At 40.7% G+C, this 23,290-nt stretch overlaps 1 protein-coding gene across 3 annotated transcripts in view; it reads left to right on the forward strand.

Moving 5' to 3' along the window:
• LOC119652334 (hemicentin-1) overlaps positions 1–19,390 on the forward strand; it is a 447,036-nt gene extending 427,646 nt beyond the window's left edge. For 2 of the 3 annotated variants that reach the window (XM_038056346.1, XM_038056347.1), the window contains 2 exons: positions 4,217–4,386; positions 18,846–19,390. In XM_038056346.1, coding sequence (XP_037912274.1) covers positions 4,217–4,386; positions 18,846–18,925 — 250 coding nt within the window. In that variant the 3' untranslated portion in view covers positions 18,926–19,390. The remainder of the gene's footprint in view (positions 1–4,216; positions 4,387–18,845) is intronic. The other variant, XM_038056348.1, reaches the window with a different exon arrangement.
• Positions 19,391–23,290: the final 3,900 nt, after the last annotated feature.

Below are 23,290 nucleotides of genomic sequence, written 5' to 3' on the forward strand. Positions count from 1 at the left end.
AGTGCCGAGATTATAGTGTTTGACTTGTTTTTATATTTTATAGTCATATAAATATTTTGAATCTGGCCCTTGAACAGTGTTAAATCACTTCATTCATTATCGTAACGGTACAGTACAGGGCTACAGTACCCTGTAGAAGACAATGTGGTCAGGATTGCGCTCGCCCGTGATTATTACACTGATTTGACTCAGGTATAGCGGATTTGATCCCATTGTCATCTCACTAGATTTAAATCGCGACCTTACGACCCTTTTGGGACAATGCCTGCATATATAAAGGGTGAGGGGGCATTCATTGAACTTTTAGAGATTTATTGGTGGCGGATACAATTTTTTCGTCTGTAAAAATTACTCGAGTAGATTCTAAAAGAAGTGTAAACACAAAACCTTATTAAAATCGGTTTACTGTCTGTCTCTTCGTCTGTCTGTCACTCGCATGTTTTTCGGAGGCAGTTATAGCGATTGCCACCAAATTTGGTAGAAAGGTGGGAACTGTGAACGCTCACGCATAAAGTGAGTTTCATCCTTTTACAGCGAGATTAAAGGGGGTCCCAATACATGCAAAAGAGGGGGGGGGGGTGTACATTCTTTTTTCATCAAATGTAGCCATGTGGGGTATCAAATTAAAGGTCTCGGTTAGTACTTTTCAAATTTTGCCATTTGTTGGAAAGGTGGGGAGTGCGGGTGGTTGAACGTGATCATTCCTCTAAGGGGGCCATTCTCAGAAACTACCCAACCGAAAAATCTGAAAAAAATCAGAAGGCTGCCACTATATGGTGTCTGGGCTCCGAAATACCTGTCATATTGATATCTGTACAAATAAAGTTAATAACAGTATATTACTATAATTTTTAGTAATTGGCTACAAAACGCCCTTAAGTTCATGCTAGCACCACAAAATTTCGCAAAAATATAGGGTATAACATAGAGCATGTTTGGTAGAAATCGCACTATTGTGTGTGTGTATGGTGGGGGAGAAGCTACAGCTTCTGAGCACTCAGGCCGTGTTTGCCCATTGTACTCGCCACCCCCGTCGAACGGAATATTCTGGATTCGTTAACGTATCGCAGGATTTCCGTTAGTGGATCTGATGCTACCCGTCGCAATTGGAGAACATCGGCACCAAAGATCTGATGCCTGATGCGTCCATAGGCGGGGCGGCATTCACATAGGAAATGCTCCGTGGATTCCGCTTCCTCATTACAGGAGGGACACGTATCATCTTCGGTAATTCCTATTCTGAACATATGCCCAGCTAGTGAATTATGGCCTGTCAGAATGCCGACAATACACCTGCAGGTCCTCCTGCTTTTCGACAGGATAAACTTTGCAGTACGTATGTTGGGTTCTGGCAGGAAAAGTTTGGTATGTCGAGCAGCATTTAGGCCCTGCCACCTGTCATTATGGGGATCGCACTATTACTAACATAGTTATAATATGTAAATTCGTCGCTTCTTTGCAAATTGAAGACTATGAATGTCAATATCATCCGACAGTGGGTATTCTCACATAATATGACATATGTTACGTGCTACATACCAAGAAATACACAAAACCTTTCGTACCTGAAGCGTCCAGCTTCCGGTTTCCCGACTTGTTATTGCTTGTTTTCCCTTCTGCTTATTTGCGTAATACAACACTCATTAATTTTCTCCAAACAAGTCATTGCAGTTGAGCCAATTTTGATTCTCATTAGGTCTGTTGTTGTCACATAACTTCTTCATCCTTTATTAAAAGCGCAAGTGCTATTTCCACAACATCTTTATGCAGCAGTGGTAACTTCGATTTTCTTTAAAATGATCACTAATTTGTGGCTTATTTTAAATAGTTTTTACTACAAAGTAATTTCAAATAAAATCCAACACTTACAAAAATAATTATATTTAGCTTAGGAATTTCTTAACAAAATTAAGATAAAAATTAAATTTTCTGAAAATTTTGGAAGCCTAACGAATTTTAATAAATGTCGGCACAAGTTATGTCTCAACATGTTCTGTATGACAACTCACAACAATTAGATCAAACAAGCCGAAATACCGGAAGCTGGATGCTTGGGATATAAAAATGTTGTTCATCTTGTGTAAAAAACTGTCTACATATGTTTTTCCACTACCTCTAAACTCCAACTCTTGACAAAGGGGGCCTGTCTGCTGCACGACAATACTAGACCCCATACGGCCTACGCCGGATTCAGTCGATTAGGACGATCTGAACAATCTTACCGCGTTCCACTGGTCAGGGGCCTTCAAATTAAAATTTATTCTCCTGAAGGTACACATGGGTTTAGAAAGGTTTTCGATGGACTAGGAGGTAGAGAAGTAAGTGGGGGGAGCCTCACCGCGGCTGCATCGAAAAAGATAGTAACTACATCAGAAAATAATTTATATTGTGCAACTATTCAAAAAAGGTTTTATTTTAAGTCTGCCCAAATACTTTTTACGCTTGGCTCGTACACTATACTTCATCTTTCAGACCAGCCTGCCATCTTTTCATTTGAAATTTCCAGTGGCAATAGTTGCTCTTATCGACAGAAAACTTCCATTGAACAGAAACGATGGCAAAATTCTATCGAGATAAGATTTTATCATATTCTTGACTGAATTTCTATTGTAGTTTACTTCTCTACAAACGTTCTCCGTCTTACTCACAATGACTTTTCTGGACCTTACTGATATTTTTCAAGGTTGTTTAGATTGGTCTAACACATAAACATAAATTGGCACTGATGATAAACGCCTTGAAATGCAACCTTAAAAAATTCCCATCTTAACATATCTAGGTGTAAAACTATTAGAAATATCGCTTTTATGCTGACATTTACTTGTGAAATTTTACATGTTTCACTGAATCAACTTAATTTGTTAGACTTGGGAATGGCAATTTAGCGAAGGCATTCCAAAGTGACAAGTGTCCGGATAGCTGAGTGGTTAGAGCACAAGGCTGTCGTACAGAAGGTCGCGGTTCAAATCTCGCTGGTGGCAGAGGGATTTGTATCGTGATTTGACGTCGGATACCAGTCGACTCAGCTGTGAATGAGTACCTGAGTCAAATCAGGGTAATAATCTCGGGCGAGCGCAATGCTGACCACATTGTATCCTACAGTCTACTGTAGTGTACCGTTACGGTCTTGAATGAAGTGCTCTAACACACTTCAAGGCCCTGATCCAATATGGATTGTTGTGCCAACGATTATTATTATTATTCCAAAGTGACGCTTGACTGGGCTGAAGCTAACCCGCACTAGGAAGCTGCGTTGCCCTGGTTTTTGAATATTTAAGGTATAATTTTGGTGTTGCCTTCGCAGTTCACAAACAACAGCTCGGAATAATCGGCTGATATCAGAACACAGCATATATAGTCTACATAGTCCCACATACTAAATTAGATTTATTGTCAAGATAATGAAGCACATAAGCAAGTACATCTATTATAATAACAGATAACAAATTTGATCAAAATAAAGCTCCTGTTTCACTTGTTCGGCAGTGCATTAATCTAGAATCGAAGATATAACGTGCTTCTATTTATGGAATCACCTTTCATACCAGAGTAACCTTACGCGCCTGAACAGATTTTACGTTTGAAGTGTTTCTTTCGAATAAAATAAAATAAAATATTTTTATATATAATTTTAAGATACTTCGCTGATACAAGAATAGAATATTAACCCGTCAAATAGGCTTAACATAAAAAAATCCGATCGCATTTCAAATCCCATTAATATCAAAACGACATTCGCTTTGCAAATGCTGCGCTGATAGACTTTCATTAGACATTTTAATTGGGGTCGTGCTTATGACTGATTTACATAAGAGTACTCAACAAAGACAGTCAACTACACCAGCCATTGCCTTGACAATCAATGTGTGTATGCAGATATAAAATACAAAGTCATAATAATTATCCGTCAGAGCATTCTCTAGGAACCTATCTGGTGGTTTTCTATGGAAAAGTTCAAAGACCATGTGTATGGAAGCTCACGTTGCTTCAGCCACCCTTTTGAATAGAACATGCTCGCATGGCACATGTAATCCCTTCAATCTGCAAATAATGAGCACAATTGAAACTACCCTGATGTAATTTTTCAACGGAAATTGAGGCTTAAATCAGTACATTAGTACCCAATAGCGCGGGATTTGCCTTTGTGGATCAAAATTTCGCAAATATAACTTTAGGGCCTAATATCTATTCCATTATATCGTATTTCGAATTCTAGGCCTGCGCGAAAGGACGTACCATCTATGTACATAGAAGAAGACGGGTTCAATGACGAAGACCTTGGACGGCCAGCTGAAATCCGGCACCACAGTCGTGCTTCAACGGGTCCACGCAATACTCGATATGTATCGGAAGGATTCGTTCAGTATTCACAGCCTAGTCTAAGTGGTAAGTCTATTAATTTTGAATCAAACTCTCCTTTGTGTTGGTTGCTGCATGGATTTGAAGTAGAACAATCAATAATTGGACCGAAAAGACTTCAGCACATTTTCCGCATGTTGCTGATAATCTGCTTATTTCTTTAGGGATTAAAAAAATGTCAGTCAAAAGCCATTGAGAACATGCTTCATCCGGAAGGAATCAATGAAAGCCGTCTTAGAAGCATCATTAGGTTTCGGAAACCTTTTACCTCGAACATTTTCTGTCAAATCACAAGCAAACTTTCGAGAGATTCATAAGCAAATATGTTTCCCTAGGCAAAAGGTTCAAAATCGACTGACAAAGTAGCCTTTATTAAATATTTGTATGAATTTTTGTCTTTAAAAGTAGGTAAATATATTTGCTTTTCAACTGCTTACCCTCAGAAGACGTTCTAGGAAAATTGAAGTGACTTGTCGTTTGAAACAACGTGCATATTTCGCATACATCATTTTCAATTTTTATAGCTCAACCTGACATCCATCCAGGATGTGGAACTCATGTCGCCCTTCCTCACACACACATCTGCATATTTTCCATCTATTTTCCTTTCGAACAGCATTCTAGCTTCGATAGATTCAATAGATACACAATCGATTACCATAAAAGTATCTTTTTTGAAGACGAAGCGGATGAAGTGGATGGAAGGAGAGTCATTCAAGAATTCCGAGAAGCCAACATACTTACATGTGTACGCTGAGAGAATAGGCTTCCAAATGTTCGATGCGTTCGTCAGCGTTTTATCAAAACAATCCAATATATTATCGTAGACAGCATATTGTAAACTCCATATTGTAAATACTGTCACCCATATTTTATGCGAATGGAAAAAGGGAGGATATTCGGTATCCAATTTAATAAGCTCGGCTTTAAGGTCTAGTGTGGTGGGTGTATTTTTATCTTCTATTTTCTTTCCGCAGGCATCAATTGGCGACCATTCTCTGTGGAAGTAAAAAACTTAGCGCTTCATTGAAGCACTCAACGGGCATAGCACGTAGGAAACAGGAAGTTTGAACATTCAAGTGCGTCCTGCCCATTTATCTGAATTGATCCAAACAATTCCCAGGTCTTATTTTGTATAGATTTTACCCCATCTAATTGCAATTTAACGTTCGCGTCCCTTCAAGTGATTTGCCAAGTTTTTTGGTAAATGTGTTATGAACTTCTGATAAAAGGAATATCTGAAGGCTGTATGCCGAACGTCTGGAAAGTTTGGGATAATTTCCGCATCGCATCCTTTCATCTGCCTCTAAATTGCGCATTTAGACTGCATATCTGTTATTGTACATAGTATGCGTCTTCGGTTACCCTGTGAGTTCGGGCTTAAGAATACACTCAAAGTCTTCCCTATTTGTCGTAAGAGGCGGCTAAAAGGGATAGACGTTTGTGGGCTAGCAACCTGCAAATTTCGAAACTTTATTGCTGCCGAAACCTCAGCAGCATCTTGGATGGGGACTGACTACGACCTTTTTCTTTCGAAAACGGACTATGATTGGTTTCTGGAATTGCGCTCCTCGATAACGGTAGCGATGGTTCTCAGAATGCTCACTTTCTCCAACTTGAGCGAGAATTTCGGCAATATAAACTGGACATTCTGGGGCTAAGCGAAGTAAAATGGTGGAACTCTGGAGAGCAGTTCCCTTGCGGCAATATGCATTTTTACTCTGGCCAAGTGGGTTGCTTTTGACGATTTCTGACAGACTTCAGATTGCAGGATCCAGGTTAAAAAGCATCACAATTGATCAATGCTACGCACCAACGGGCACGCTCGATGTAATGAAGGAGGATGTTTTCTAGGAACAATTACACGTAGTTCAGGGAAGGCTTCCTAAAAGTGACATTGACATTGACATGAGGGGTGATCTTAATGCCAAGGTGGGATCTGAACACTTTGTTCGAACATGTGATGGCGACAGAAACGGTAATAGTGGGAGGTTCGTGCATTTTTGCAACTTCCAACGCTTCATCACTGATAACACATTATTCGAGCAGAGCCTGCCATAGGGGCAGTTAGGTTTCAACTGATTGACGCCGAGCAATCAGATTGACCAGTTCGCGATCAGCAGTAGATTTAAGAGCTGTCTCCTGGGTGTACGTAACAAGAGACGGGTTGAAATCGACTTCGAAAAGAGTCACGACTTGATGGTCGTTTACGTTTGCCTGCATATTGCGTCCGGGGAGCTAGCCCCTAAGTTTGTCATCGGCCGCTTGTATGACCCAGCTTTTGCTCGAAATTGGGCGAGTTATCTCGCTGATTGGATGTAAGATATACTGAGTAACACGGCGGAGAATATCAATGAATATTAGGCCCCCATAAAAAATTGTGTTTTCTTAGGTGCTGCGAAGGGGCGTAATAAGATCTGGCTGATTGCTGAATCCTGGCAGCAGATTGAAGAACGAAATGGGAAGACTCCGTTGATTGCTGCAAGTGATTGCGGGCGTGATGTGCTGGCACTCTGATTCCAAGCAAAATGCCGAGAACTTCAGCGTAGTATAGACCGTTACCAGAGAGCATTTGCTATTGCGCTGGTCAAGGAAGCGGAAGATACCGCAGATCGCAATAATTTCGGAAATATATTCCCCGAAAGAGCTTGCATGCGGTCGAAAATCTTTCGATGGTTCTGTGAAGGACGTTATTGATTGACTTTTCATCTACGATGATGAACATCTGAAGAGTTGAGAAGAGCACTTAGCCACGGTTTTCATCGTATCACATCCGCTGAAATCCTTCCTCTTTTAGATGAAATGGGTAGTCACCGTAACATGCCGATACGGATTGTTCTTCCAAAAAGAAGAGAAATCATTTCCGCCATCAAGGCACCCAAACGCAGTAAAGTCGCTGGGTGTGACGGTCGCAGAGTTATTTATCACTGCAGATCTGCTGCTTCGGAAATCTTGGGAATCCAAGATCGTTCCCAGAGAGTGGAAGAAAGGAATTATCGTTAGGATCCCAAACAAGGGGACCCGTTTTGATTGTGACAATTGGAGGGGTATTTGCGTACTCCCCGTTGTCGCAACGATAATTACTATAATAATCCTGGAGCGCATCAGAGAATATCTCGAAAACTTAATCGACAGAACAGAACTGGTTTCCGCTCGAGATTATCCTGCATTGACCATATCAACACCCTACGGACCATTTCGGAACAGTGCGGGAAGTTTAGATCTTGCCTGCACTTGTTCTTTATTGAATTTGAGAAAGCTAACGAAAGCGTAAACAGGAAGTGTATCTGGAGTGCTCTACGCAGGAGGCATTCTGGAGAAACTAATAGCTATTATTCAAGCGGCAAATGATGGCGCAAAATTTCAAGTGCTGCACCGAGGTAAAATCTCAGAAAATGTTGAGACCCAGAGCATTATTCATGCTACCTTGTGCTTACTATAATATCTTTCCTCAAACACGTCGACTACGCTGATTACATCCGTTTGCTCTCCCATCAGGTCATGGACCTTCGCCAACTGGCACTTGATTTGAAAAAAGAGGCAAATAGATTTGGACTGCAGATAAATACAAACAAAATCAAAGATTTCAGTTTGACGCTGTTCTGTGCTAGTGTTCTCTCTGTATTGCTATAAGCGGGCAGCAGATGGAAAATGAACTCCACTGTTAACCAAAAGTTTCAAGCTTTCATCAATGCCCGACTGCGGAGTTCGCTGGCCTGACATTATCTCAAACGTACAACTTGGTCGCCACACAGACCTGCCACTTATACGCACTGTGATCAGACGGCCATGCAGTAAAATTCAATTCAACTCGTTTGTAATCCTTTTTCTGTTGCCATAGTCGGCAATGCATTTCCGATCCGAGGACTAATTTTTGGTTCCAATGCAACAGTATAATGGGAACAGATTTCCAGCATATTGCGCAACCTGGGGAACCAGTACCAGGCTCATCATGCAGTACCAGTATCAGGCTCATTTCTTACTATGCAAGAAACCTGCCGTTGATTTGCTGCTGCTTTGCTTAGCTCAGTAAAGGTGCCGAGGCGTACTGTATAATTAAGAATTTCAGTGCTGAATATGCAGCCCCCCCACCCCTAAATTAATCTTCTTGACTTTTGTTAATCTCCTGCAAATACGTTGCATGTCGTAATCAATGTTATTAAAATTAAACCCGATTTTGTGTTATTATTGTTCTCGAAGAATTTTCGATCTTTCGACCTAGGTATCTCCATATTAAGCGAACCCATGCCAGAAAAACATCAAACCGCACTGGTAAAACGCGAAGAAGAATAAGGATAGGAAAATACAACTTTGAGACCGTTGACAATTTCTCCTATCTAGGGTCGAAAATCACAACCGATAATAGCTACGATGATGAAATCCGCGCACGGTTGTTGTCAGCCAACAGAGCCTATTTCAGCTTACAAAGACTGGTCCACTCGAAACGTCTCACCATAGGGTCAAAGCTTTTACTGTACAAGACTATGATCTTGCCAGTCCTCATGTATTCCTCGGAAACTTGGGTTCTTAGCAAGAAAAGTTGCGAACTCTTGGCCGCGTTCGAGAGAAGAATCCTCCGAAGAATTTTTGGCCCCCTACATGAGGATGGACGATTCCGTAGCCTACACAATGACGAAATCTATGAGCGATACCATGACCGTCCGGTTGTGGATAAAATCCGGCTCAATAGGTTACGGTGGGCGGGTCACTTAATCCGTATGGATGAGGATGATCCCACCCGGAAGTCTATGGTAGAAAAAGAAGACGAGGCAGACCCTGCCTAAGATGGAGCGATGGCGTGGGTCAGGACGCCAGACAGCTTTTAGGGATATCGAATTGGTGGACCTGGGCGCAAAACCGATATGTCTGGAGTTCCTTATTAAGGCAGGCCTAGACCGGATACCGGTTGTTGCGCCGTTGATGATGATGCCAGAAAGTATCGCAATTGCCTTTATTGCTTAAGTCTTTAAGATCGCGCCCCTACTAGTCTCTTATTGCTCGCATTTCACTCGTAATTTGAGTCCGTTTCACAATTCATGTGTTTTCTTTCCTTGTGCATGTTGAGGTTCAACCTGTAAAATAGATCTTCAATGTATTTGCTCTTGGATATTCTTTCTGCAAATGTGTTTCCCATCCACCCTAGATATAGAAGGTCCTGTCATGTAGCCTTACAGCCATCACGTTTTTCCTACCAATTGAATGTTTCGACCAATCATAATAACGACACCTTGAAGTGAGATTTGCAAATTTTTTTGATAATCGCTTCCTTCTATTTCCTAGCGACCCAGTTTAGCTTATATGCTAACTGGTTCGCTGCTTACCATCTTAATCTCCAAGTAGAATTAACTAGTAATCGATCCCCTGCCCAACGGCGTCGCTTGGGAACCAAGTCCAACTTCCATGTTGCCGATTTCCTGGTCATGAATAGGTTTCCTTTATCGGTTGACTGGAGCGGGATAGTGTTAAATTTGTTATCTTTCCAAACTGTGGTTTAACTTTATGGTTTACAAAAAGACATATTCTTTTCTCACAATCATCCAAGTGCGCGGAGATACAGTCTTAGAGATCTACATGTTCTTTCAATGAAATTTAATTTTCGGCTGCGATTATATTTCGTCTTGACACACTCAGAATATCTGTCAAGATCCCAGAAACTGCGGAAATATTCGAAACTAAGATACCTATCTTGAATGACTTTCCAAGCAAAGCTCATAAAGTTACTGTGCCCAGTATTTTCGGCCAAACACACACTAGTTTGCCCTCGAAAAGATCCAGATTTACGCAAACAAAGCTATTTGTGATATAGATTGATGGAGGAGCTTAGGCCGATTGTTCAGAGAATATAAGACTTAAGTAATACTAGGTAGTACACTAGTACCGTAAGCGGAGAAGGGTGCGTTTATTAAGAGAAAAATAGAGTACATCATCCGACTGGAAGTTAAATTTCCAACTGCATCTGGAGTGCTAACAAATATAGGTGAGCCACAGTCGAAACGTTGCCTCCTTATTTTAAGGATGAATAGCTATATACGACCCTAATGTGGCTAAATACAGTGGAAAACAAGTCGGGATACCAGAAGCCGGGAGCTTCGGGGATAATAGTTTTGTGTTCATCTTATGTGAGAAACTCACTATGCACGATTTTCCTTTCATTCGCATTTTGCCAAACCCGAAGACACATATGTACATACAAATCAACGATATAAATAATGTGTTCACCCCGAATAAACAAACATTGTCTATTATCGCATTACGATGCATGCATATACATAAAAGTGCGCATCTAAATTGATATCAGAAAGAAGAGTTTCGAAAATTGAACCCTTTCATTTGATACCCCACATGACCATGATCTGTGGAAAAACATGTATACCTCTGTAGGGTCCATGCCACAAAAGTATACAACAAATAAAGTGTATCAAAACTACATTAAACATAAAATACGAACACTGTACACACCAAAAAATAAATCTAATTATCGCCGTATTTATTCATAGACTGGTTTCTCAAAAGCAATCATTTTATTTTTATCGAGCTTCCTCATACAACATATGCATACACTTTCTAACCTATTGTTTTACGGGAACTTGCTCGGGACATATTCAAACAATATTATACACCGGGTTCTTATTTTACATTTTTCTCCAAACACATGCATCAGCATACGGAAAGAAACGAATCTATGAATAACGGACACTTACAATACACCTGAAATTGAACTGTATAAAGGGACTGAAAAATGTCAAAATAAGTTCAGTTTGTTTACTACACCGAGATCGAGCACATCAATTCGTCGAGCGCGCTAAGTTCCTAATTTGATATCTCGCTATTCTTCTCACACTCTGTAAAATCCCAATCCTGTTATCATTTTTATAATAAAGTTAAACTCGTGTGCTTATAGTCTTAATATAAGTTCCATTGAGTAGTTTTTATAACATAAAAGTGTAGAATTTTACTTATTTACCGTACCATACCTTCCCCAAACCTCCTTCCGGACAACATCAGACAAAGTAACGGGCGAGAGTAGCCAACCAGAGAATCTTTTAGTTCAGGGCAGAAATTTATACCGAGGAAAGCTAACGCTTAAAATCAAGATAAGTAAAATAAAACATAAGAGGCCCACCGCATATATTCAGATCAAACCGGTATATTTCAAGATAGATCGAATGATTCCATGGCAAAGTATATTTTGGTATGAACTAAAGCGGTTTGTGAGCAGAGGCGGATGACTTTATCATTTTGACTATGACAATTAGCATATTCTCCAAAATAATCTGCCATACCGGAGGTTACAGAGCATGTGTTAGTACAATGCCCGAAATTTACTGTTCGAAGGACTGAATTAGATGCACCAACTGAGTCCCACTTAATACTTGAAACCATCCTGGAGCATAAGTCGAAGGGGTATGGATCAAAGGAATGACAGTAAACTTACCCTGGCATGAGCAGGAGAACAAGATAATTTCTGCCTCAGCCCTACGGCCCAATACCACATATGGTAGATGGCTTTCCCATGAAGATTGAAGCAGGATAAGATGGTTTTCGTCTAGTAGCTGCTTTTGAAGCATCACAAACTTGTGAGTTGAATCAGTTCAGACTCTCTTGGAAGTAGCAGAACAGGTGATTAAATTCTTTCGGGCGAGTTTTACTCTGCGTTACCTTCTGAAATTCTGATAAAAGGTTAGGGTGGTGCCCCTACCAAACCCTGAAAAAGATAACTAGTCTAAAGAACTTCAGACAAATTAGCTTCACTTCGCTGTCTGCAGAGACCTTAATGAGAGCCAACATATCTACCATCGTGGAAAGTCTTGTGAGTCTGCTTTCCGTTGCTTAATTTACAGCATAAGGAATGCAATTCTGAAAGGGGTGCTTGTGTATATTAAGATAGGAAGCTGGAAGTTTGCATTTTATACATAAATCCAATATGGTGGAACTACTCCTCCTACCTGCAATACCTGTGGCGTAGGGGAAAATGAAATCTCGAAAACCTTAGCAAAAGAGACTTCTATAAATAGAGAGAAATGTATTTGGCAACTAATTAGAAGACTAAATTTCCATCATTATCAACTGACAACAGTTGACCTTCCTAAGGGACCCCAGTGATCCTGATTCTGCGCTGGGATCCACAAATTCAGCCGAGTATACATTCTTTTTCCACCAAATATACCCATGTGGGATATCAAATGAAAGGCCTCAGTTAGCACTTTTCAAAGCCAGCCTTATTTTGACATTAGTATTGCAGGGGAGAGTGTTGGGGGTTGGAAAATGATCATTTATTTAAAAGCACCATTCTCAGAAACTACCCACCCGAAATTTCTGAAAAGAATCATAAAGCCGCTTATATACGGTACCTAAGGCTCAAAACATTCTCCATATCGATATGTGCTCAAATTAAGTTAATTATGTTACTATAACTATGTTACTATATATTTGAAAATTGAGTGGAACCCCTTAGGTTCATCCTAGAATCATAAAATCCTGCACTATTAATAACAAAATGGTCCAAATAGGCCAAAGTTGTCGCTCTGTTGCAGATTTACTGCAATCTAACCCTATGAAAGTCACCATCACGCTAAAGTACTAAACAGTCTGACATACTAAATGGATAACTTTGCGAGGTAAATTTAAATCAGACAAACGTTTACTCAAATATGTAAAAAATACACAAAACCTTCCACACCTGAAGTGTGCAGCCTCTAGTATTGAGTGTGCAGAGAGTTACAGAAAATTCGAATTTGATAGTCTCGCTGTAATTTTTAATTTGAATCTTACGAGACGGATTTGTATTTTAGACCCAAAAACCATAAATTGTGTTAATGCGTATATTTGAAGCTCCGAGGCCACGGTAAGCCGCAATTTCAGAAACCTGGTCTGTAGTCGGAGAACTCGTTATTCACGGATAACTCAGGGAAATTAACCTGTCGGATTGCACAGATTGCTACTCTCTAGACTTTGCATTTGTTTATTCAATCGAAATCGTTACATTCTCAGTGCTCCCTGCTCCATATAAACAACGCGGATTAGGCAAATAAGACATCACTCTGCTTGCAAACAAATTTCCAATCTTTCAGGAATATGGCATTTTAGGCAAAGAAACCTGCGGATGGATCAAGGTAGTTTATTCAACTCAGTTTATTGTCCCTATTAGGTCATTATCGTCACCACATGGCCTGTTGGTAAAACATCGGCCCTCGCTGCCATTACTGCCCATACTTCTCGAGCCCACAGAACTGCTCGTTCTCCTAGGCTTTGCTTTTCTCTCTGAGAAGTCGCTTTTCCGTTCCGCGGAGTCTGTTCATGTATGCATTCTTTGAAATTGTTGTATCGCTGAGACTGCACTCATCATCGAACCAATCATTCTGATTTTTTTGTGACTTATTTATTTTATTTATTTATTTAATTTAACGGACTGACAGAGTAAATTCTAATCAATTATTGTCTTCGGGAGGAGGAGAAAGCAAAATTCTTACCCTACGTTTAAAACTACTTAAAGTAGAAAAGTTAAAAGGACCAAGCTGTTCTGCGTTGTAATTTCGACAAAACCTAGGAATGGGGGAATGAAAGTAGACTTCGGGCTCTGCGAAGGGCACGTTGAAAATATCTGCGCTACGTATGTTATAAGACGGAAGCAGGTGATATCGTCAGCGCCGGAGCAGTCCATCAGACCCAAGGAAAGTTTAAAAAATGTGCATAGATCCAGATAGGATCTACGCTGTTGTAGGAAGGGAAGGTTCCGAAAGCGAAGGCGGGAGGGGTAGTCCACACGAGGGAAGTTTTTCTTAAAGAAGAGGAAACGGGTGAATTTACGTTGCACATTTCAAGGGCAAGACAATCACAGTTACAGGAGGGTGACTAGATCACGGAGCAATACTCGAGGGTATTCTTCACGGGGGAATTGAAGAGAGCTAAGGAGGGTTGGATGGAGTCAAAATCCGAGGAGGAGCGAAAGCCTGACATCGAGGCAATGGGTGTCAAAGTGGAGCTTATTGTCGAAAGTGGCTCGAAGGACTTGTGTGGAATTTAAGCAGGATAAGGAATGTCCGTTAAGAGAGTAGGAGAAAGAGGTGGGTGAGGATGTTAGGGAGTACCACACAGAGTGACACTTTCTGACGTTTGGCAGTAAACCATTAGTCGAGCACCAATGAACCAGAGTGTCCAGGTTAGATTGAAGGGAAACGCAGTCCATAGGCGACGATATAGCGGAAAACAGCTTAAGGTCGTTTGCATGGAGGACTTCGGACATGGAGGAAGGTCGTTAATAAAAAATAAAAATAACAAAGGACCCAGAATAGATCCCTGTGGGACGCCAGAAGAGGGAGAGAAGGAGCGGGAAGTACAGCCGCCAAAAGAGACGCGGCAGGATCGGTTAGAAAGACAAGAGGCAAGCCATAAAACAAGTGGTATGGGAACGTTTAGAGACGAGAGTTTGGATAGAAGTATCTTTTGATTTACAGTGTCGCAGGCTTTAGCGAAGTCAATGTAAATTGTATGCACTTCTTGCCGTGAATTTAGACATTTGGCGACAAAGTAGGTAAAGTCAAGCAGGTTGGAGGCAGTGGACCTACGTTTAACCAAGCCGTGTTGCTCTTTCACTATGTGCTGGCCAAAGTGGGCGGAGAACCAGTTGCTGATTTTCCAAGATTTTGGAATAGGAGGAAAAGAGGGAAATGGGACGGTAATTTTCGGCAAGCGTACGATCACCACTTTTGTGAATGGGGATGATGCGAGCCTCTTTCCACATGCCGGGAAAATGATTCTCTTCGAGGCTTTTGTTGAAAATAAGAGATAGGGGAAGGGAGATGGACTTACCAGTTGGCATCAAGTTTGCCAATGGGGTACTTGACAAGGATAGGGGTAAGAAGGGGAATGGTGGGCGATGCGGGGCGGGCTACATCCACTATCGGGAGGGATTCTGAGGAAGGAGGGGGAACATCCTTCGTCAGCTTCACACATGAAAGATATAGGCCAGAATTTGGTCGGACGTGGTGGAGTACGCTAGCCTTGGCACAAACAGCTGTTTCGGCGGCGAGGCGACGGTCAATTGGGGGCCGCTTTGGCGACATGAGGTCGGAAAGGCCTGCGGTTCAGCGGTAGTGGGCGTCGATGATACACAGGAGGAAGCGTGTGGTGGTGCTAATGCAGCCACAGTAGGATAATCCCCAGAAGTGCGTCGTGCATCCGATGCTGCGTAGGAAACATGTCCCTCGGATGAAGGACCATTTTGCAGTTGGCTAGCGGACGTCGTAGGGTTGATACAATCTTTTATAGACGCACTGAAATAGTACGTGGCAGATAGAGAATTCTCTGCCTCCGGAGAGAATTAGGTATAGCGCCAGTTTTGTTGGCCGCAATCGCCGGCAAAGTATAAGCGGAGCCAGTCAGCGGCATCTCAGGAGCTGAGGCTACGCTGGTGCTCGACGAAGCAGCAGCTTGTGGGCGCATAATTGTCGGTAATTTTGAAACTGCATATTGAATCGACGCCAAAGTCGCCGTGTGTTGATGCAGCAGCTGAATTGTACCAGAGAGCGTGGTATCGCAGTAGGTGTTACAACGATAATGACCGTTCGTTGAAAATGTTGCGCGAATATCTATAAACGGAGGGGGAATACTCAAACATTTGGCGGACTTGGACTTGGTCCAAACATGTTTCTAGCCGTAACAATAATAACGTTCTTCAGGTGGCTGTTAAGATTATTTGTCGATATTACATCGCGAGGAAATCTGGAATTTGGGGCTTTAGAGATTGACTTGGTAATCAGAGCATTCGAAGTGATGATGATTCAGGAGCACCATGTCGTCCATATTAGCAGGTGGTCAATTTGATTGAAAAAGCTCTCATGTTTGTTTGTGCATCGATTTCCATGCAAGGCACGTACTTCCGCCACACATTTCGTCTGGCACTGCTAGTTCAATAATCCTTGGTAATTTCCTTAACCTTGGTCATTTTATGTAAGCTACTTAACTTTTAACATCCCCAAGTATGATTTACATGTCATACCTGGGGCAAGTTTCCAGGGTTCAATCCATTACTAGAATGCTTTCCTTCTCCTTACTCTGTAGAGACCTAAAAGTTAATGGGGCTTATATTCGGAAATTTTCCTAGGAAGCGCGGAGTACTTAGCCGTTGCCTTAAGTTTTCAACGGTTCGAATCTCACTGGTGGCAGTGAGACTTGTATCGTGATTTGACGTTGGATACCAGTCGACTCAGCTGTGAATGCGTACGTGAGTCAAATCAAGGTAATAATCTCGGGGAAGCGCAATGCTGACCACTTTGCATCCGACACAATACTGTAGTGTACCGTTACGGTCTTGAATGAAGTGCTCTAACACACTTCAAGGCCCTAATCCAATATGGATTGTTGCGCCAACGATTATTATTATTTATGTTTTCAAAGCCGGATTTATTTTTCGCTGACTACTTCCCAACTTCCCATCACCTTTCTTCCAAGCATAAATTTGCCTGAAAGCTTGACCGTACTGAGACAATTTTTTTCTTCATACAAGTAGTTTGTGTATCGCAGTTCACAAGTCCACTTTGAATTAGATTTTATCATATGAAAGTAGTCGAATACCCCAGTTCCCTTCCTTTCAATGGAATGAGAACTTAGTAATAAGCTTTATGTTGTCCACTTATTGGCAATAACATGCGTGTATTTTCTCGACGGCACAGAAGAAGATAAAGCAGAGTTGGTACTTCCATCGTTGCGCTTCGTTCCAGCCAAATTACTGGGTTGGGGGTCAAGCTGAGGCTCCCAGATCTGCCAATTAAAGAGCTTGGAGAGATTTGGTCGTAGATATCACATTCTTCAAAGGGCAATAACATTTACAGGCCGTTTGAAACCACTTGAGACAGTCTAGGTACCCTGAAGGCGTTTTGCTGTAACTCGTTACAAATGTGATTTGTAGAACTCAAATTACTATGTACTTGTACATACTAAGAAAATTCTATATCATGGCAAATGGTGCCTAGGTACGTAAGTTCATCTTCCCAAACAAAACAAAGTACATTTCATTCTAGCTTTTTGGCCATGACATAATTGAAAGATAACAAAACCTTTTGTGGATCCTATCTCTGAAAAGGGAATATTCCTTTAGAATTTTACTGCACTCTGATTCGTCTGATATTGTATAATCTTGAAAAGACGGAAAAGAAATTATATTTAACTTCTCCCACACAGACGGAGCCAGTGCGACAGATATCTGGCGTTTGTCGCAGTAGCAACATGTAATAAGGGAAATCCCGGGAAAACAATAAACCGTTTCTCTTGTGTGATTACGGACAAAATGCAAATTTTTTCTTGCGTTCGAGAAAGCAAATAGTGTGCCTCGCCATTGTCCCCGTCTGAACAAAGCGAAAGTAAATAACTGCCATTCTTTTGCCTTTGTAGCGTGCAATGTTGTTTTTTGTCAGATAATGCAAAGATTTCCACGGTGTGTATCCACGCGGAAGATGTCCTTTAACGATTTCACTGAATTGTCAGCACCACAGCATAGCTCCCTCCGTCAGATGAAATTATGTTTTTTCTAACGAGACACATTCTGTGTTGCGACCTTGCCCTCCTACCCCCCTTGCTCAGTCCGATTAGTAGATGTAAGCTTTATGCTAACAATTGCACTTGACTGTGACAACGCTGGAATAATTTCATACTTTGACATTAAACCTGAAAGGAACGTGTTGACGTTAAAGTCGACAGCACCATGATAAACTAAATAACTACTATGCCTTCTGGACGCTGCAAGGAGACAGATGCTCAAGATTGCTGCAAGGGCGTCATGTACTCGTAGTTTACCTTTTCTGAGAGAAAAAATGTAGATAAACTCGCTCGCACAAAAGGTAAAAAGCAAGCACCACTCAAACAAAAAGGTGGAAAAGGAGAAAAATCGCACTCGGCACTAAATGTAGCGTCCAAAGAAGGATTACCGTGGGCAAATCTTTGTTGTGTTTTTCATTTCGAGCTCCAATTATGCTGGCTGATGTTTGAATGAATTCAATTAATGCATCAGTTTACTTTCCATTTTCTTATTTAATATAGCTAGCCTTAGGCATTGGCACACTTTCTTATGAAAAATGGCTTTACATAAGAAATCCACAAGGATAAAAGCAAGAGGTATTTCAGAGGCAAATAGCGACTTGAAACCAATTTGGTCTACCATTCGCATGCACAAACAATGGTGGGAAGGATGCTGCTCTAGTGGGAACCTGCGTTGGCCATACTCCCTAGAACACGCGGAATTTTAAACTGCGAAACTCGGTGATTTAACACTTGCTGCACTATCGCATTTCCACTTTAATTACTTCCTTAAAAGAATGATTCCTTGAATTGTACAAATGCAATAAAGCTGCCTTTCCATTTACCCCGCATGCAATAACTCAAATAAGCTTCTACCATATAATTTTCGCCGTAACCATATTTAACACCGCAGACAGGTTGAACTAACTTAAGTTTCACATATTTCTCTTCCATTTTGTTTGCTTAATTCACAGTGTATGTTACAGATCCCGACCTGATATTGCCCAGAGGTGACGAGTTCACCAGCCCAACGGTAACTAGCGGAGGAGCTTAAGAGGATAATTAAACGTTAGGACTAATTTCTAATTGCTAAGTGCATTGTTTGTACTTTTCTCTCAGAAGAGCCTAGACCGTAACCAAAATAGGATTAAATCCAAAATCCGACTTGAGTCAATAATTTTCCAACTAAATTCTCGAATGAGGATACTACCAGGAAGGACGAAAGCTGCGGAGCAAAACTTTTTGATTCAGCTCTACGTGCGTGCACCTATACATACAAAAGCCGGAGAGAACAATGTTGTAAATCAAATAATTCTAGCCAGTAGGTAGTGTCTAAGCGAAGTAATGAAATTAATTGAAGAAATAAAATGCAACAAATAAAGGAATAGAAAGCATTGTGAGAGACGTAAAAGTAATTTTTTATTCACGTTTTGAAGTGTGTTTCTAATAACATAGCGTTCTGTTACATTTTATTGTGTGTTGATAAGAAATAAAAGAAATAAAATGAGTACGCATAAGAGGAATGGTTGTTTGATTACAGGATCAGCACCGAGAGACAGCAATACCAAATTCAGAAAAAAGGTAAGCTTCATAAGGTAAGTAAACTTGTAGTGATTAGGGGATCATCCGGTCTGTCGGATCTGAGGAATCAATTTTTTTGGCATCAATTGTATCTAGATGTAGTGTAGAATACATGGGCAAAGTGATTTTTGATATTCGGAGCCGTTTGGAAATTACAGTGTTAAACGGGTAAAATGTCACATGGGAAGTTTATGTCGATCGCCGCAATAAAGCATGTGTTTATCGGCCCGAATCACGTCCCATTGACTTGCCTAAAATCAAAAGAATTGAAGTCAAGGCTTTACATGTGCTTCTTCAAGAAACCTAAGGTTTATGGACTAGGTATAGCAGATTAATGATCAATTAGGATTTTATGGTTAAAAACCACATTCTACTATTTAAATGCGTTTTTCTCGAAACTGCATATCGAAAATCTGTTGCCACCATAGCTCGAAATCTATCCAACGAAAATCTTTCAAATTTTCATGGCTTATTCAGAACATATTTCTACGGTCAGCAAACTAGGATAATTGTGATTCATTCAGTACTTTTTTTTATACATTAAAGAAGCCTTGAAAAAAACCAAAATTTACAAAACAAAATTAAACTAGGCACCAAAAATTTTACTTTTCAATATTTTTTAATAATCCTAGCTTGCAGTGGTTAAGTCTGCATCCTAAAATGTTATCTAGCGTGACAGCAGAAACATTTTTTTTTGGAGATGGGTGCATAAGTTTCTTTGTATTTCAATAATGAACTATGCTATCGTGCTAGAAAAATTACTACGCATGCTCTAGATATTAACAAATATATGATGAAAAATTCTTATTTATACTTTTATCCAGTTCTTCACAAAAAAATCGTAAAAAAGCGAAAAAAACGCCCTCCACCGGGGATGACCTCCTTAAGGGGCCCTTCAAAATGATGCAGCCACTGCTTCTGTAAACTAAACTTAACAAAAAGTTCCTTCTCACTTGGTTAAGTGAGACTAGGCCTTTTTCGGAAATTCTTTAAGATTGCTACTAATGGCGGAAATCATTTAACAAGAACCGCTTTTAACAAGAAACTGTATTTTTTAAAATTATCTACATCTTAAAATGTCAATCAAAATCAAGCGCAATGGAAAACCTGCGCCATTATGTGTGACGTCACAGCTGCTCATTAAAACCTTAAAATATCAAAATTATTTTCGTGCGCGAAATTTCAAAAGAAAGTGATATATTGTTTCGTGTTTTATTGCAAAAATAAGCTATCTCAAAAGAGAATATGCGTAAAAAGTGGATCGTCGTCGTCCGATTAAATAAAGTTTTTTGGTATGAGGTTTAAATTTTGAGGATCATTTCAACGTGATTTCATATTTTTTAAACTTGAGCTTTCATCGTAAGACTGAGTTAGAATTCTGGATCAGGTTTCAGTTGAAGGAAGATCTTCAGAATTGTATGCAAGAGATTGCGCAGAATTCATGCGGACCAAGGTTTGAATCCCATTCAGTGCAAAACAGATATTTTCGTGGATTTTCAAAAAACGCTATCGCCAGCCAGGTAAATAGTAAAATAGAAAATATGTGTGCAGCAATTGGTGGAGACAAGTAGTGGCGTCAATGGTACAACACTATTTTGCTAATTAATATAATATAATAATTAATATAATTAAATATAATTAAAATGCCATAAACAACATACTGGCGAAGCGTCTACCCAGACAGGACTGAGTTATTTAACCGTTTCGAAATCATCGGCCCTGCAGTTGTTATCGCGACTACGTTCATAAAGTAGCTGTGGAAAAAGGATTAGTGCCTATCCCAGGGTCTTCACCCTAATGGCGTTCATTTAGAAAGCAGCTGAAAGTGCTTAACGATGTCAAATTCAAAAGGAATGTACAGCCAGCCATAGCTGAGCGAAATTAACTCCATAGCGTTACAGGAGAAAGGTTTTTACATATTAAATCACGGGTTAGCCCTCCCCCTCCCCTTAAGTAAAGCCCCTTCCACACACTCAAACTGTGTATATCTAAGATTGCGGCTGATTTAGTGGCGCGCGTGAAATTAGATCTCAATCTAAAGGAAGCAGCATAATTGTTTTGGACCCACATAGAGACATTACTAGTTTAGCTCAACTCTTATTCATCATCGTTTCACAGTTTTTGTGTAAATAAGACATTAGTCATTTAAGCTCATAATAGTTATACACGTGAACAGGAAGGAAAATTCAGCTCACTTAATCTAGCGTCGGCACAATCCAGATAAAATCAAAGTATACAACCTGTGGTTCAATGGCTTGTTCTCGTGCATCGGAAAGTGCCGACCTCGCCCTTACCTCCTCAAGGAAAGATACTGCAAACCCCTATTATATGCTATTTCCAGGACCGATCTCTAAGGAACGATAAGGATCGGGTGTCGGTTGCAGAATTACGGATAACAACCGCGATTATTGTTACATGTATACAGCAAGAATGTTTTTCCGAGGATCTACGATCTCTCTCGTTTCGACGGTCCATTATCAAACCTAGCAGCATTCGAAGAAGGCTGGGGCAGCTTAGCTGGCATACAGCAGGAAACATTTTGCCTTATTCCTGCCCGGTTACTCACACTGGCGATAGTTACCCATTCGAGAATCTTCACGTCGGTCCACAAGCGTTGCGCATAATGCAATACTGGCCGTTAAAAGGCCACGGCATGAGCGGCTGTCAAAGAGGTATTCGATGCGCTAGAACCAAACGCAAGTCATTGTCTCAGATGATGGGGAATTTGACGTTGCCCTTAAAGACGCCCTCTCCCGTATAATACGGGAGTGGATTTTTTGGATCTATTTGGGCACATTACACGGTGCACTTAAATAAAGTAAAAAAATCTTACATAACAGTATTATGGTGTTTCGGTTGTTAATGACTATGTTACTGTTGCTTTCTTAGGGGCACCAAGTCTTCTCAAAGCAAGGCACGGTCAGCGTAGTCATGTACATATGAACATATATTGTGACAATGCAACCGTCAAGCCATTCTTGTGAAACAGGTGCAGGATCAAATGGCTAGAGCATGTCAACTCAAAGGCATTGAATTGCATTCTATCTTTGCTTTGAAGTCGCACCCGTCAACTCCGTTGCACTGCAACCAAACGGGCCTAAATCGTTGCACACATGAAGAACAAGTTTTGTCAAAGGTAGGTGCGAGAGTACTTAGATAAGGGACAGCAACCCCTTAAATAGAAAAACAGGCTGGACAACATGCGAGAATGGTCGATGGTGCTTCAAAGAGAAGACAATCTTGCCCCAATGCAATGATAATTAGGGCAGACTACTAAAATGTTCCCTACTAACGATGATCTTACGAGGGAATCCCCATGGCCAAGGGAATTGGTAAGTAGACTATGCACAGGGTCGCCATGTTTCCCTTTGAACCTGTAGCATATCCCATTTGTTAAAAAAATGACCACGCCGGGGTGAGGCAGGGACAATGTTATGAAATGCTGAGATACAAACGAAAAATCTCTGTGTTCGAGCAAGAGACGCTATTTTCAAGGTGAATATGTGCTTTACTTAGTTTCAGCACACTTGCGCTCCATTTATTAAACAATTTATCCAAAGGCAAGGATGAGAACGCACAAACAAAACTTCCAACTCCCACTTCGCCAGAAACGAAGCATCTAACCAGATCACTAGACTTCTATTATGAGGAGCAGATGTAACAGACTATCGAGGAACCGGAGCACAACGGGATTCTTTCAGACGGGCCCATGTTCTATTCAATCTACCTTAAACATAATTAGTCACCAGCACACCATTACTATAGTTACTAGCTAATCAGGACGACATAGCGGGGATATACAACCTTCTTAAAGCGTGATCGACTGCTAGCGAGAAAC

Source organism: Hermetia illucens, chromosome 3, assembly GCF_905115235.1.
Source record: "Hermetia illucens chromosome 3, iHerIll2.2.curated.20191125, whole genome shotgun sequence".
Lineage (NCBI taxonomy): Eukaryota > Metazoa > Arthropoda > Insecta > Diptera > Stratiomyidae > Hermetia > Hermetia illucens.